The 14,315-nt window shown below is 45.5% G+C and overlaps 2 protein-coding genes across 2 annotated transcripts; both read right to left on the bottom strand.

Annotated features, from left to right (window-relative positions):
* Positions 1-453: 453 nt before the first annotated feature.
* NME4 (NME/NM23 nucleoside diphosphate kinase 4) lies at positions 454-3,515 on the bottom strand. The gene is made up of 5 exons (XM_063100653.1): positions 3,421-3,515; positions 2,006-2,139; positions 1,646-1,747; positions 1,385-1,497; positions 454-855 (listed from the first exon to the last, which is right to left on the bottom strand). The coding sequence occupies exons 1-5, from the start codon at positions 3,503-3,505 to the stop codon at positions 732-734; spliced, it is 558 nt and encodes a 185-aa protein (XP_062956723.1). The 5' UTR covers positions 3,506-3,515; the 3' UTR covers positions 454-731.
* Positions 3,516-7,550: 4,035 nt separating this feature from the next.
* On the bottom strand, positions 7,551-8,052 carry LOC134380785 (cytochrome c oxidase assembly protein COX20, mitochondrial-like). Its single transcript, XM_063100913.1, is given in 2 exon segments — positions 7,551-8,010; positions 8,012-8,052. Coding segments are annotated over 2 exon segments (381 nt in total). The 3' UTR covers positions 7,551-7,670.
* Between the last annotated feature and the right edge of the window lie 6,263 nt (positions 8,053-14,315).

Raw genomic sequence — 14,315 nt, 5'->3', positions numbered from 1 at the left:
TGAACAGGGACACACCTAGGCTGTAGAGAGAAGCGACTTCAGCACTCGGGGGTGAGGTGAGGCCACAAAGCAGGGAAGACTATGGTCACCAGGCTTTCTGCCCTGGGGTGTTCTCAGCCCCCACCTGCCCGTTCTGCCCGCTCCAGCTGCAACCTCCCTTCTTGCCCAGGGTGCTCCTCGTTCAGCAGGCTCAGATAAGTGGGGGCTGGGACAGCACCAAGCCTGGGGCTCAGCTTGAACTCTCTCGGATTTCAGGCTGGAGGTCTCTGGATCCCTGCCTGGCTCATACAGTCAAAAATTATGGATCCCCTCCTGGGTGTGCTGGACAGTAAGCTTCCTTTTTGCTCATAAACTGCTTAAAACTTGCATAAAAGTGTCATTCCTACCTCAGAGATGGCAGAAGGCAGAATGAGTGCACCACCCCAGGCTCAGCACAGTGAATTTTAATGTCTCTCCTTTGGGGGAGGGGAGGTCACACTACCCACTTTTTAAAACATCCCAAATGCTTTTGGGCACTTTGGTACAGAAAGCATCTGGTCCAATCTTGTATTGGCTTAGGATACAGAAAGGCACATAAAGTTGGTGGCTCACACTCCTCTGGGCTGGAATGGGTCAGAAAATGAACAGGGAAGTGGTCTGGGAGAGTCGGGTGTGGGTGTGGCCTTGAGTTCTTGTTGATGGAGGTAGTTGGTCCCGAGTACACACTGGGGCAGCCAAGGGCAGCTTGACCTTCAGGCTGGGTAGACACTGCTGTGGTGGCCCCCATCTGCCCAGTTCACCAGCTCGCTGCTCTGGAACCACAGCTGGATCTCTCTCTGGGCCCCCTCCACAGAGTCACTGGCATGGATGATATTCCTGTGGCAGGTGACAGGCAACAGAGGTAAGGCTCAGGCTTCAGTATGCACCATGAGGGGGGTCCCAGAGACAGTCTGCTGCCCTGTGTCTGGGGGAGCAAGCGGGGTGATTGTGCAGAGGGGAAAGGAATAACAGGGAAGCTGGAAAACTGGGTTCCAGCCTGGCCTCAGCTTCTTACAATCTCATAGACCAGCCCAAACCCCAGCTTCTGGGAGCCTTGTTTCCCCACCAGTTGTCCCATCCCAACCCTTGGGGTGTCTGGCAAGATAGTCAGATAGCAGTGTACGTGGCAGAGTACACATACAGCACAAAGGGAGTGCTTTATCATCTCCCATGTGAGTGAAAGGGCTGTGAAAAAACTGCTCTCTCCGACATTAGATGTATCCCACCATCAAAGGACTCTTCTGGCTTAACCTTTGGCCCAGCAAAACACCCAAGTCTCATGGATTTGCCTTAGGAGCAGGCTGCCACCCAAAACTGGCCCTCCTCACCCCCCAGAGGGGGGCCGAATGTGTCAGAGTCCCTGTACCTGCTGATGTGGACACTGAAGTCTCCCCGAATGGTCCCAGGGGCAGCCTCAGCCGAGTCAGTATGTCCTATCATGGTCCTCGAAGCACTGACCACGTTGTACCCTTCCCAGACCTGCAGCAGAGAGATAAAATCTGGGGAGAAGTGGGAGCTCCAAGGACCCCGGGCTCAATCTAGGGCCCTCCCCTTCGCTTGGGGGAGGACACACCCACGTGCCCCCCCTGCGGGGCCCTCCCCCCGTCCCCTCCCAGCTCCACCGTACCATGGCCACCACCGGCCCGGAGCTCATGTAGCTGATGAGGGATGGGTAGAAGGGTTTCCTCTGCAAGTCCTGATAGTGTTCAGCAAGGATGCTCTCTGGCGCCTGGGTGGCATTGGGGGAGGGGTGAGAGGAGCCCCTAGAGAGTAACACTCCCCCCACCTCTCCCACCACCCTGCACTGGAGCAGTGACCTCAGGGTACCTTGCAGATAACACCTACCCGGGCTGCCGCCCCAGCTACAGAACAGATACCTCCTCACCCCTTCAGCTGCAAGGCCAGGACTCTCCACCTGACACTTGGCTGAGACATGAAAGGCCCTCCAGTCTCCTCAGGGCCTCCCACTGGCGGAGGACTCTGGTACCTGCAGCATCTTCATCCCCACCAGCTTGAAGCCCCGCCTTTCAAAGCGCTGGATCACATCCCCCACGAGCCTCCGCTGCACACCATCTGGCTTCACCGCAACCAGGGTCCGCTCCCGGGTCCAGGAGGGCCCTCCTTTAAAAGAGGAGGGGTCAGCGCTGCCGCCACCTCACGCTGTCATGTCCTCCAGACCTGGGTTCCCTGCCAGGGCTTCAGGGTGTCTGCTTCTATGCAGGGCAGCTCTGGAGGGGACAAGTGGGGTGCCCCCATGCCACTGCCCGTCAGGGACACCGAGGGCAGTGTGTCCAAGGGGTGACCGCTTCTCCCACGTCGTGGCAGGAGCTGCCCAAGATGGAGCCAGCTTCCCCTGAGAAGGCATCTTAGAGAGCACAGAGGCCAGGAGGCCACAGCCTAGCTCACTGACAGCCGTAGGCTTGCAGTTGCTCTGGAGAGAAAGCTCGGCTCTGGCCTCACTTTGGACTGAACCTAGAACCCTTCTTCTGGGTTTCAGAATAGGGAATAGTAGGGAGCCAGGGAGAAGTGGGCTGACACGGGGACAGAATGGGCCTGGAGATTGAAAAGGTTGAGGGGTTTCTGTCTGAGACAAGAGGGCTCCTCCTCTCACGCCCGGCCATGCAGAAGCTCTGCTGCTGTGGGGTTTCAAGGCCAGACGCCTCCAGACCCAGGATCAGCACCAGCTCGGCCCCAGCCTGTCTCCTTTGGAGGGGAACAGGAGGAACCTCACCCTCCTACAGCCCCAGGCCACTCCCTTACTGATGCTGACCCTCCAGCATCGGCCCAAGGTCAAAGAGTGCTTTTGAGAGTAGCCCTGACACTGGATGTCCCACAAAGAGGGTGGGCCGAACAGGAGACACACCAAGTCAGGGTCCAGGCAGGCCGGGTACGGGCTCCATGCCCAGGAGAGAAAACCAACACAAGTGCTGGCGAGCAGCCTGCGGCGGCCCACCACACCCCTTCTGGGGTGAATGAAGCCCGTGGGAGAAACCCCCCTCGGCTGTTCCCCCAAACGTAGGTCACAGGGGCCTGGGGACTCTGCTGCCCGCCGGTTGTGCCTTGCAGGGCAGTTAGCTTCTCAGAGCGCAAGAAGAACCTCTCAGGAGCACCCTGTGAGTGCCACGGCGGGGCCCCAGGCGGACTGAAGGGCTGGGGTCCGACTCCGGCCTAGCTTGGCCTGGAGCAAACGCCGCGGCGACGGCGGCTCAGTAGGGAGCGTTCCTCTGCCAAGGCCGGTCCCACGGGAGCCGCACGTCCGCTGGTACCCCGTCGCCGCCCGGCCTTCAGCTTCCTCTTGTTCCGGGGCCCTCGGTTCCCCCGACCCGAGGCAGCCCGCACGTGCGCGAACAAAGGCCGAGGGTCCGCCCGCCCCTCGCCGCCGCGCTCTTCGATCCGACTCACCCGAGCTGCGGCGCACGAGCAGGCCCGGGGCCCGCGGGCCGCACAGCAGCCGGCGAAGCGCTGCACGCCCGCCCAGGCCGCCCATGACGCCCGCCCGCCGAGCCCCCGGAGCCCGCGCCCCCAGCCCGCGCCCCGCCCCAATCCCCGCCCCCGCGCTCCCGCTCCCCGCCCCGGCCATCCCGCGCCCCTGCAACTCTCCCGCCGAGCCCGCCCCCGCCTCTCGCTGTCCCCGCGCTCCGCCCCCCACGTCCCAGAGCCCTGCGGAGGGGAGGGCGGTGCCAGGCCTCAAGCTGATCCCGGCCCCGCCGCCACTTCGGAGCCCTTGCACTCGCCTGGCACGTGGCCAATGTCTGTTTCCATGGAAGTGAGGAGAAGCGAAATAGAACAGTAATGAACCCGGCTTGGGCGATACTCGTCTATACATGAGCACGATCATTAAACATCACGTTAAGTATTTCTCACGGAGGAAGGGCCCTCACAGGTCCTGACGCGGCCCCCCGCGCGGTGCACCTGGCGCCTGGCCCGCGTCCCGGGAGCGGCCTCCTCCCGCGCGCCGGGCTCCCTCCACCAGAGGAGGGCACCAGAGGCCGGATGGACCGTCAGCCTCCCCTTGTGGGTGACTTTGAATGGGGGAAAGTCCCACCTTTCTTCTGCACTGGCCTCTGAGAGATCTTACTATATACGTTTTTGAAAAAGCATGAATTCTTTTTGTGCATGGAATTGTTTTCTAAATTTAATTTTCAATTGTTCATTGCAAGTGTGTTGAATACAATTGATTTTTGTATATTGATCTTGTATCCTGGAGCCTTGCTGAACTTAATTATTAGTTCTAATAGTTTTTCAGTGAATTCCATGGGGTTTCCACATACAAAATCATGTCATATGGAAGCAGAGATAGTTTTACTTCTTTCTTCCCAATCTGGATGCCTTTTATCTCATTTTCTTGTCTAATTGCTTTGGCTAGAATCTTTGGTACGATGTTGAATAGAAGTGGCCTTCTTTTGCCAGTATCTTGAGGTGGGATGTTAGGTTATTGATGTGAGATCTTTCTTCATCCTTAGTATAGGCATTTATAGCTATAAATTTCCCTCTAAGCATTGATTTAGCTGTATTCCATAAGTTTTCATATGTTGTGTGTTCATTTTCATCTCAAAGTAATTTCTGGTTTCATTTTATATTCATATACTCTGAAAACTACAAATTGTTGTTAAAAGAAATTAAAGAGGATCTAAATAAAAGAAAAACGTCCCATGTTCATGGATGGGAAGATTTAACATTTTAAAGATGGCAATACTCTTCAAATTGATCAACAGGGTCAAATCAACTCCATCAGAATCCCAGCTGACTTCTTTGTAGAAACTGACAAGCAGATCCTAAAATTCAGTGGACTTGCAAGAGACTCAGAAGAGCCAGAAACTTCTGAAAAAGAACAAAGAAGGAGAACTCACACTTCCCGATTTAAAGACATACTACATAGCAGTAATAAGATGGTGTGACAATGTGGTACTGGTACAAGGATAAATATATAGATCAATGGAATGGAATTGAGAGTCCAGGGCTGACAATTAGCTCAGTTGATTATGGTGTGGTACAGATAACACCAAAGTCCAAGGTTTGGTCCCTGTACCTGCCAGCTGGAAAAAAAAAAGTGTTAGGATAAATGAATACTCATATACAAAAGAATAAAGTTGGACCCAGTGTTATTGGCTTTGGGTCACATCTGGTTAGAAAAACCAATAAAAGTCTTCATAAATAAGATGGCATTTGCCATGGGCATTCAGGGATGGGTGGCATCTGAAAGGGAAAGGTTTTTGAACAAAGAGAATGGCAAATTGTTAGGCTTAGGCTTTCCAGGGCCGCTGCAGGATCTGTAACCCACATCGTGTGAGCAAGAGTTTTAAGTACGAGCTGCCTCAGAAATTTCATGGAAAAATAGAGTTAAAATATAGTACAAATCTTTCCATGATCTTTTTGAAGACCTCTTGTATAGCAGGTGAAAAGCACCCGAATTCAGTTTTTTCATTAATGCTCTTTAGACAGCGAAAGGCTCACACATAGAAAAGTGAATTAGATGTTATTCCAAAGCACAGAACTTGGATCAGGAGAGGTGGTTATGGGAAAGCAGATTTCAGCTCAGAATACGCAGAGTTCCCAGCAATTGGGATGTGCAACACTGTTTGAGCTTCCTCTCCCAGCGTGCTGAGCACAGGCTTAGCCACCATCTGCAGGGCTGTAAAGTGTCTCCCAGACTTTATTTGTGGACCACTCATGAGTTCTGCCATATCTGCACAACATCTATATGGTTATTTTTATTTAATACTTTTTTTTAATCAACTCCCTTTTTCTATTTAAATATACTTTAAAAGGAAATGAAAGGATTGAAGGCACAGGGCACAGTAGGATCTTGGCTGGACCCCTGAGCCCTGGGCCCCTCAGGCGCTTGCTTGGCCCCCACCCAGCTCCTCCCAGGTCCCCCACAGTCTGGGCTGCAGTTCCGTCACCCCTGAAACTCTCCCACACACCACTGCTGTTCCAGGAAACTGAAGTAATGACACAAAATATCCATCATTTGGTAAAAAGATGTAAACATATATATTCAAGAAGCTGAGCAAACCCCAAACAGTATAAACCCAAAAAATCCATGAAAGCAGCAAGAGAGAACTGACACCTTATTTTTGGAGAAAAGCGGTTCAAATGACAGTGGATTTCTCACTGGAAACCATGAAGGCCAGAGGAAGTGGCATGACGTTTTTCATGTGCTGAAAGGAAAGAGCCTATCACACGTGGATTCTGTGTCTGGTGAAGTTACTCTTCAGGAATGATGGGGAAATAGAGACATCACCATGAAGGAAAACTAAGAATTTGTCACCAGCACACCTTCCCTAAAAGGATGGCTGGAGGAAGTTCTTAGAACAGAAAGGAATGATAAAAAGAAATCTTGGAACATCAGAAAGAAGGAATAGAACTGGCGAAAATGCGGTTAAGTGTCGTAGACTTCTCCTGAGTTTTCTAAATTATGTTTGGTAGTTGAAGCAAAGTGTGATTGTCTGAGTACTCCTCAGCACAAGTAGAGCAAATATAAACACAATTATAAACAGGGAGAGTAGAGAGACTTAGAGCTAAGGTTCCTGCACTTCACGGAACTAGCAAAATGGATGCCAGTGGATTGTGATACATTAAGTGGGTATCATGTAATACCCTAAAAAATCTACACAGAGAGATGCACTCAAAGACGCTATAGATAAACCAGACGAATTCTAAGAAACATTCAAGTAACCCACATGAAGTCAAGAAAAAAAACAACCAAGAAATAGAGGGAACAAACAAAACAAAACAGCAAATTAAAGGCTACATCAATAATTACATGAAAAGTAAATGGTCTGGATACACCGATCAAAGACAGATGGGCAGAGTGGGTAAAAAATACAGGACTTGTGTGCTATCTGAAACTTACTTTAAATATAGTGGTAGGTGGGTTGGAAGTCAAAGGATGGAAAATGATATACCACGCAAGCATTGACCAATAGAAGACAAGAGTGACTGTATTGGCATCAGATAAATATGTTGTGTTGTATTGTGTTGGTGGTGGCTGGCACAGGGATCTGAACCTTTGACCTTGGTGTCATCAACACCACACTCTAACCAGGTGAGCTGACCAACAAGCCCCAGCTAAAGCAGATTTCAGAGCAAGAAAATTACTAGGGACAGAGTAGGACATTACATAATGATAAAAGGTCAATTCACCAAGCAGGTAAAGCAGTCCTTATTATGTATACAGCAAGCAGGACAGCTACAGTCTCTTTAAATATGAGATTACTGTGTGCTTCAGCAGCTGCATTGCTGGGCATTTATCCTAGAGAAATGAAAACTTATGTCCCTACAAAAACTTGTATATGAATGTTCACAGCTACCTTGTTTGTAATAGCCAAAACTGGAAACAACCCAAGAATCCTTCAGTGAGTGAGTGGTTGAACCAATGGTGGTATGTCCATGCCGTAGAATACTACTCAGCAATAAAAAGGAAGGAACTGTTGATACTCACAGCTTGGGTGAACCTCAAGGCCCTTATGCAGGGTGAAGAAAGCCAATTTTATTTTATTTATTTATTTTTTTTTTACAATTTACACATATTTTTATTTACTTGATTAAGAGCTTTCTTAATGTACACAGAATGCTTTATCTGGTTGGTCTTAGCTTTGTTCACACTGACTTCAGGGAGTTGTATTTTGGTTTTCTACACTCAAGAATGCTCAGTTGCTGTGGTTGCCGTTGGTTGGTTTTCTTTCAGGATCAAGGTGGGTGCTTTCATATAATATCTTATTTTTAATTCCTTCTCTGGCAATTCTTTGCTGGATTCTCAGCTTTGCATAATTATACCTACAGTGGAACCAGCATCCTAAAGTCACCAAGATAAATCCTCCTACTCCAACATCACATGATCTTCTAATTCTACTAGTTAACAAGAAATGTCCAAGGCCAGCCACAACAGATCCCAATGAACCATACAGTATCGAATCTCGTGCACAAGGAATGTTTTCGACATCTAAAATTCCTAGGAGCTTAAAGGGCTAGGATAAAATAAAAGATAACCTTCCGCTTCCCGGGCTCCCCGGGCTCCGGCGCAGCAGCCATGGGGACGAGTCGGCCAAGAAAGCCAATTTTAAACTTCACACATTATGGCTGGCCTGTTAGCTCAGTTGGTTAGAGCACCACCTTGTAATGCCAAGGTCAAGGGTTTGGATCCCTGTACAGGTCAGCTGCCAAAAAAAGAAAAAAACTTCACATGCTCTGATTCCGTTTACATAATGTTCTCAAAATGACAGAATTTTAGAAATGGACAATATGTTGGTGGTCACCAGTGCCTGGGGCTGGTGCTGGGGAGGAGGTGGGTGTGACTGAAGGGACAGCACAAGGAGAGTGTGGTGATGGAACATGCCTGTGTCTTGATGTACATGAATCTATACGTGTGATAAAATGCTGTGGAACTACATACATGCATTGGACCCAGTGTCACTGTCTTGGTTTTGATATCATATTATAGTTGTGGTGTAACCACTGGGGGAAACTGGATGAAGGGTCCACTGGTCCTCTCAGAACAATCTTTGCAAATTCCTTTAAATCTGTAATTATTTCAAAATAAAGAGTTAAAAAAGGAAACTATTATTTTTTAAAAACCAGAAGACCATTATCCCTTACCGTGAGAAAGACATTCGTGGGGGTTGGGGGGAACATATATGTATATATATATATATACACACACACACACACACACACACACACACACACAACTGTTGAAATAAACATGTTTGTTGTGTACCCCCTCTGTTGTCTCACATACCACTGCTGGTGTGGGAACCACTCTTTGTGAAACCCCTGCAGGGGTGGACAGTCAAGACTTCACTGCAAGGCTCTTGAGGAACCTTCCAGTGCAGAGAATCTGTGTTCCTTAGCCAAGTTCACACTCTGAGGATCTCAAATATAGAAGCTTGGCTCCTCTGGTAGTTCCAGACTTGAAGCAGGTGGTTTGGTGAAAAGAGGAAGCCAGTGGGACAGGTGAGATGGGAACAGGCTCCTGCTGTCTGGAAGATAGATGAGAAGATGGAGATAAAGATAGATGAGATAGGAAGGTAGATGAGAAGATGGAGAAGATGAGTGAGGGGCACGCCCTGAACGCCACATGCTGGGCCGGGTACTTGATCTAAAACCTTCCCCACTACCTTGCAGTAGAGACAATAAATACAGATATAGAAAAAGAAAGGTGAGTTCAAAAATGTGTGTGGAAAGCCACAAAGCTAGAGGTAGAGCTAGCTATAAAACCCAGCTTCAAAGTCTGCGCACTCTCCTATTCAGTGCCACATGAACATGTACATAGGGTTCTCTTGTCTTAGGGCTAATATCTTTCTCACTCTTTTTTTTAAAGATGACCGGCAAGGGGATCTTAACCCTTGACTTGGTGTTGTCAGCACCACACTCTCCCAAGTGAGCCAGGGGCCGGCCCTCTCACTCTTTTTTATTAAACCACCAAGATGGTTTACTTTTTCATTGCCAGCATGCACAGCACTGCAGTTGTGTCATTGCTTTGCTTGGTTTCCATAAATATTAGTTAACTGTGCATTAACAAATGTGCTTACGTTTAAGAAATGTCACATTAAAGTCCTCTGTAAATGGAACCCTTCTCAGTATGTGTTCCTGCCTTGTTTCATGTATAAATAATTTAATTTATAAAGTTATAAATAAAATTATCAACTCTTACTGCCTTAAAGTGTACAAATTTTGGAGCTTAACAAAAGTGTTTATGATTTTATAAGTAACATGCAATATCTGCAGTGTTTGTTATCGTCAAGTAACTTATCACAAGTTGTTTCTGTTTCCCAGTCAGTTCTGCCAGTGGTAGACCTCACGGTGCACTTGGTAAAGATACCGTGTGTTTACAAAGTCAAAATGGGCTCACTCGGGAGAGTGCGGCACATTGCCGAGGTCAAGGGTTCGGATCCTATATAAGGATGGCTCGTGCGCTCACTGGCTGAGCCTGGTGCAGACCATGCCGTGCCAAGGGTTGCGATCCCCTTACCGGTCAAAAAAATAAATAAATGAAAATGGTCAAAAGATACAATTATTACATGTCAGTTAAAAATAATTTTTTAGGACCAGCCCGTGGCTCACTTGGGAGAGTATGGTGCTCATAACACCAAGGCCACTGGTATAGATCACTATATAGGGAAGGCCAGTTAGCTCACTTCAGAGAGCGTGGTGCTGACAACACCAAGGCAAGGGTTAAGATCCCCTTACCGGTCATCTTAAAAAATAATAACAATAATAATTTTTTAAAAATGTTCAAAAGATGGGCTGGCTGGTTACCTCAGTCATTCAGTTGTTTAGAGTGTGGCCTTGAAATGCTCAGGTCAAAGACTTGGATCCCCATACCAAAAAAAAAAAAAGAAAAACAAAAAATGGTCGAAAGACTAGATTTTCTCTGTACTGGCCAGCCCCCATAAAAAAAATAAATAAAGATTTTTACAGTAGAGAAAGTTGCTACTTAAATAATCCTAAGCCTTATTAAAATGGCCTCAATTTGTCTGAAGAACAAAAAATGCTACTAAAGTGTGAATGCTTATTACTATCACTTAAATAGACACTAACAAAGTCTAAAATTTAAGAAACAGTAAAATCAGATTAAATCCGTGTTAGTCTTGGGGAAAATATTCCACTAAAGTTCAATTATAGGAGCAGAATCAATACTGTTCTAAATTTTCTAAAACTTATTTTGCACCATCCCTTTGATTAGTTAAAACTTTCAGAGTGAAAATAATGAAACAAAAATGATCTTAGACAGGTATGCTTGTAATTCCTCATACTGAATATTTGATTATTTAATTTTTGTTTAAAAGTGAGCAGAAGTCTTTATTCTTTCCGAAAATATTAGCATATTTATTGAATGATACCTCCTGTCTAGTGATTTATTAGATAACCACAAAAGATGTATTAGGTGAACACTCGAATTATTATTTTTTTATTGAAACATAATTGATTATACATATTTGTGGGTACAGAATCAAATATCTGTGTTCAAATACCTCTGTTCAAATTATTTTTATGTAATAAAAGTTTAAAAAAAAGAAAAAATGAGAAAAATAAAACAAAAACAAGAGATTAAAAAAGAAAAAGTAAAAAAAGTAAAAAATGAGTTTTGCATGTTGGCTATTTTATTATTCCGTTTCTGTTGCTATAACAAAATACTTGGAACTAGGTACCTTGTAAAAAACTGAAATTTATTGCCTACAGTTTCGGAGGCTGGGAAGTCCACAGTCCAGGGAACACATCTGGTGAGGGTCTTCTTTGGTGGTGGCTTTACAGCAATGCAGGGGTCTCACGTGGCAGAAAAAGATGAATCCAATGTGAGATAAACACATCTGACAGTTGTCCCTATAAACCCCTTTCCACTGGTTTGTAAAGCTATGATTTTACACGTTTTTTAAAAGGGAAGTGTTTCTACACTACTGTGTGCAGTCATTTCATTCTGTATTCCCGACTACAATGCAGTCTTCAAATCCTCTCTCAGAGCTTGACACATCTCGGCAGGAGGATGTCTCCAGAAAGTCCGCTTGTCATGTTTTCAGCCGCTTTTAGTGTTTCAGTGTTTAGTGTCTCGGGAAGTTCCTCGGTAACTGATGGTAACGCTTCTGCGTTCGTTCGCTGTGCTTGTCCACAGCCATCCGCAAACAGTTTCCACACCTAAGCCAGCATTCAAAATTCTAAGCACAACATGTGTGCTGCTCACGGCCTCAGATTCCCTGCCACTGCTCACCATTGCGGAGGGGGAGGGAGACAGGGTTAATGAATACATGATCACTGAAGAAAAATAAGCACAGTCAACCCTCATTTAAATGATTACCAGTCGAGTCATGAGTTATCTGAGACCCCCAGCCGCTCCCCACTGGTGGTGTCCATGGACAGAGGGTTCTTTGGTCAGCCTATGGAGTTTTGCTCCCTCCAGGTAATGTAGCTGCTTTTCAAAAGTCAGCTGTGATTACTCTGAATCTTGTCTATGCCCATTATATTATTACTTTAAAACAATGCGATGTAATTAAATATTGCCTCATGATGGCAGAATGCCAAAAGATAGTTGTTCTACAAAAATTAGCTGAATTCTTTGGGAAGGCTTGTAAAGGTGTAAGTCAATTAAAAGTTACAGTCAAATTAGATGGGGATTAAGACTGAAGAAATTTCATATAATTTCAAAAGGATTCTACACTCAGGTCACTAAGTTTTCTCTCCACTTTAAAGAAGTGCACCTGGAATTATGGGTGTGATTTATGCAAAATGAGTTTAGAACTCCAATCTGTAGACCCACACTCAAAGAAAAGGCCTTCCTCCTTTATTTTTATGTTTTTATATTTTTATATTTTTTGTTTTCCTCCTACTTTGAAGGATTGGTAAATGTACACTTATATGTTGCAAGTAAAGATAAAATATTTTAATGATTTTTATGATTCTCCAATTTAACTGCCTTTTTAAATTAAAACACCCCTGATCCTAATAAGAAGGCTTGTACAGTGCTGAAAAGGAAGAAGAAAAAAATACAAGTGACCCGAAATCCCAGTACCCAAACCACTTTTTATTTTTTATTTATTTATTTATTTAGATCTTTTATTTTGTCGATATACATTGTGGTTGATTATTGTTGCCCCTTACCAAAACCTTCCTTCCTCCTCCCTCTCCTCCCTCCCCCCCAACAATGTCCTTTCTGCCAAACCACTTTTTAACAGTTGGACTTTATGCTTCTAAACTTTTCCTATGCTGATGTATATGCAGTTTTTGTGGAAATGGATCATAACCCACAAAATCCACATACCCATCTGTAACCTGATTTTCCTTTATTTTTGGAAAGCTCAGTAAATGTGTATTTAAATACTTATTGGTTATCATTTTAGTGACTCCAGTGTAGTCATGCACCATAATTTATTCAGTTTTCTGCTGATAAGCATCTAGGATGTATAACAGTTATTGTCAGCAGTGTTCTAATGAATAACCATACCGTGTGTACATGTCTTGTGCACTTGTCCAAGTGTCTCCATAGGATAAAGTCTTAGAAGTTGGATTGCTTAATCAGAGGGTGTGCTTTTTAAAAAAGTATTTAATATGTTAAGTTTATTTTAGTTATTTAATTGCATTTGATAGTTATTGCCAAATTGTTTTCTAGAAATATTTCTACCATTTTAAACTCTCACTACTATTGTACTCTAGTACCTGTTATTCTATACTCTCATCAACACATTTTTAAATATTTAATCTTTGTTAATCTGATTTGTCCTGCTATGACTACTAGTGAGATTGAATGTGTTTTCACGTGTGCACTGGCCATGGGAGTGTGTTCTTTGGTAAACTACCTAGTCACATCTTAGTTTCCAGCTTTTGCACTGGGGTCTTTGTCTTTCTCTCAGGAATACTTATCTTGTTTCATTTGTATGGCAAACGACTTCCCTTCCTCGCATTTAGACATTTCAGAATAGTTTTAGTCTCACCCATCAGTCTTTTTCCTTTACGTTCTGCCTTTGGGGTCATGCTTTCAAGACATCCCTAGCCCAAGGTTACATAAACATTCTCTTCTATTTTCTTTTAGTTTAATGTTTGTTAAAAGTAATGTTTACATTTTTAATCTACTTGGGATTTATTTTGATGGAGGTGGGGATTTTACGGATGATTTTAAAAATAGTTTTGATCTTAGATTAGCCAGTGTCCTTCACGAATGTCAGTGGCTAGTTCAGTTTTAGAGGCCAGTGTTTGCATTAAAATGCTGGTTCTCATGGAAATGTTTAGTACAATTTGCTGCCCTGGCCCAGGTCCGCCCACGTGGTATGATGGTCTCCACCAGGCTGCATCAGGCAAGCAGTCTTGGAGCCCTCCCAGAGCAGCTCCCGGTGCGGGTTCAGAACAGGTGCTCATTTGATTACGTCGTTACTTTCATTAATTTGCTTCTAATAATGGGGGTTTGTCCTTGAAGCCTTTGCTTCTGTCTTTGCTCATGCGTGTGCTGTGTCTTAGTGCATTCTCCCTGCACGTGAGGGCGCAGGCCAAATTGCAGGTGCTGACAAGAGACAGCCTCCCTGACACCCCAGCGGTGTTCCTGGCGAGCGTTTAGAGAATGTTTTTCCTTTCTTCTTCTAACTCATGTCACAGAGATGGGCGGAGGTGTGGGGGAAATGTTTGTTCTTCCGGTGAGGCTCTCCAAATCAAAAGCCAGGTAGTTGAGAAAATGACAGTGTTCACTCTGTTCCTGCCACGGGATGTCCAATTTGGTCTGATTTAACATGGTAAATCACACAGTAGAGTTAAGAGAATAGCTTGAGCTCATTTTTCCTTTACTTTTCTGAAGTGGGCTATGTGACTTGGCTATT

The sequence above is a fragment of the Cynocephalus volans genome, chromosome 6, assembly GCF_027409185.1.
Source record: "Cynocephalus volans isolate mCynVol1 chromosome 6, mCynVol1.pri, whole genome shotgun sequence".
In the NCBI taxonomy this organism is placed as follows: Eukaryota; Metazoa; Chordata; class Mammalia; order Dermoptera; family Cynocephalidae; genus Cynocephalus; species Cynocephalus volans.
Note: the sequence above shows the minus strand (reverse complement) of the source record. Positions and strands in the feature narration are given on the sequence as shown.

Excerpts from the sequence above, each read along its gene's own strand:
- NME4 (XM_063100653.1), bottom strand. The coding sequence starts at position 3,505 with ATGGGCGGCCTGGGCGGGCGTGCAGCGCTTCGCCGGCTGCTGTGCGGC. Across the intron at positions 2,140-3,420 it reads GCTCGTGCGCCGCAGCTCGG|GAGGGCCCTCCTGGACCCGG; the intron begins GTGAGTCGGATC and ends CCTCTTTTAAAG. Across the intron at positions 1,748-2,005 it reads TGGGGATGAAGATGCTGCAG|GCGCCAGAGAGCATCCTTGC; the intron begins GTACCAGAGTCC and ends AATGCCACCCAG.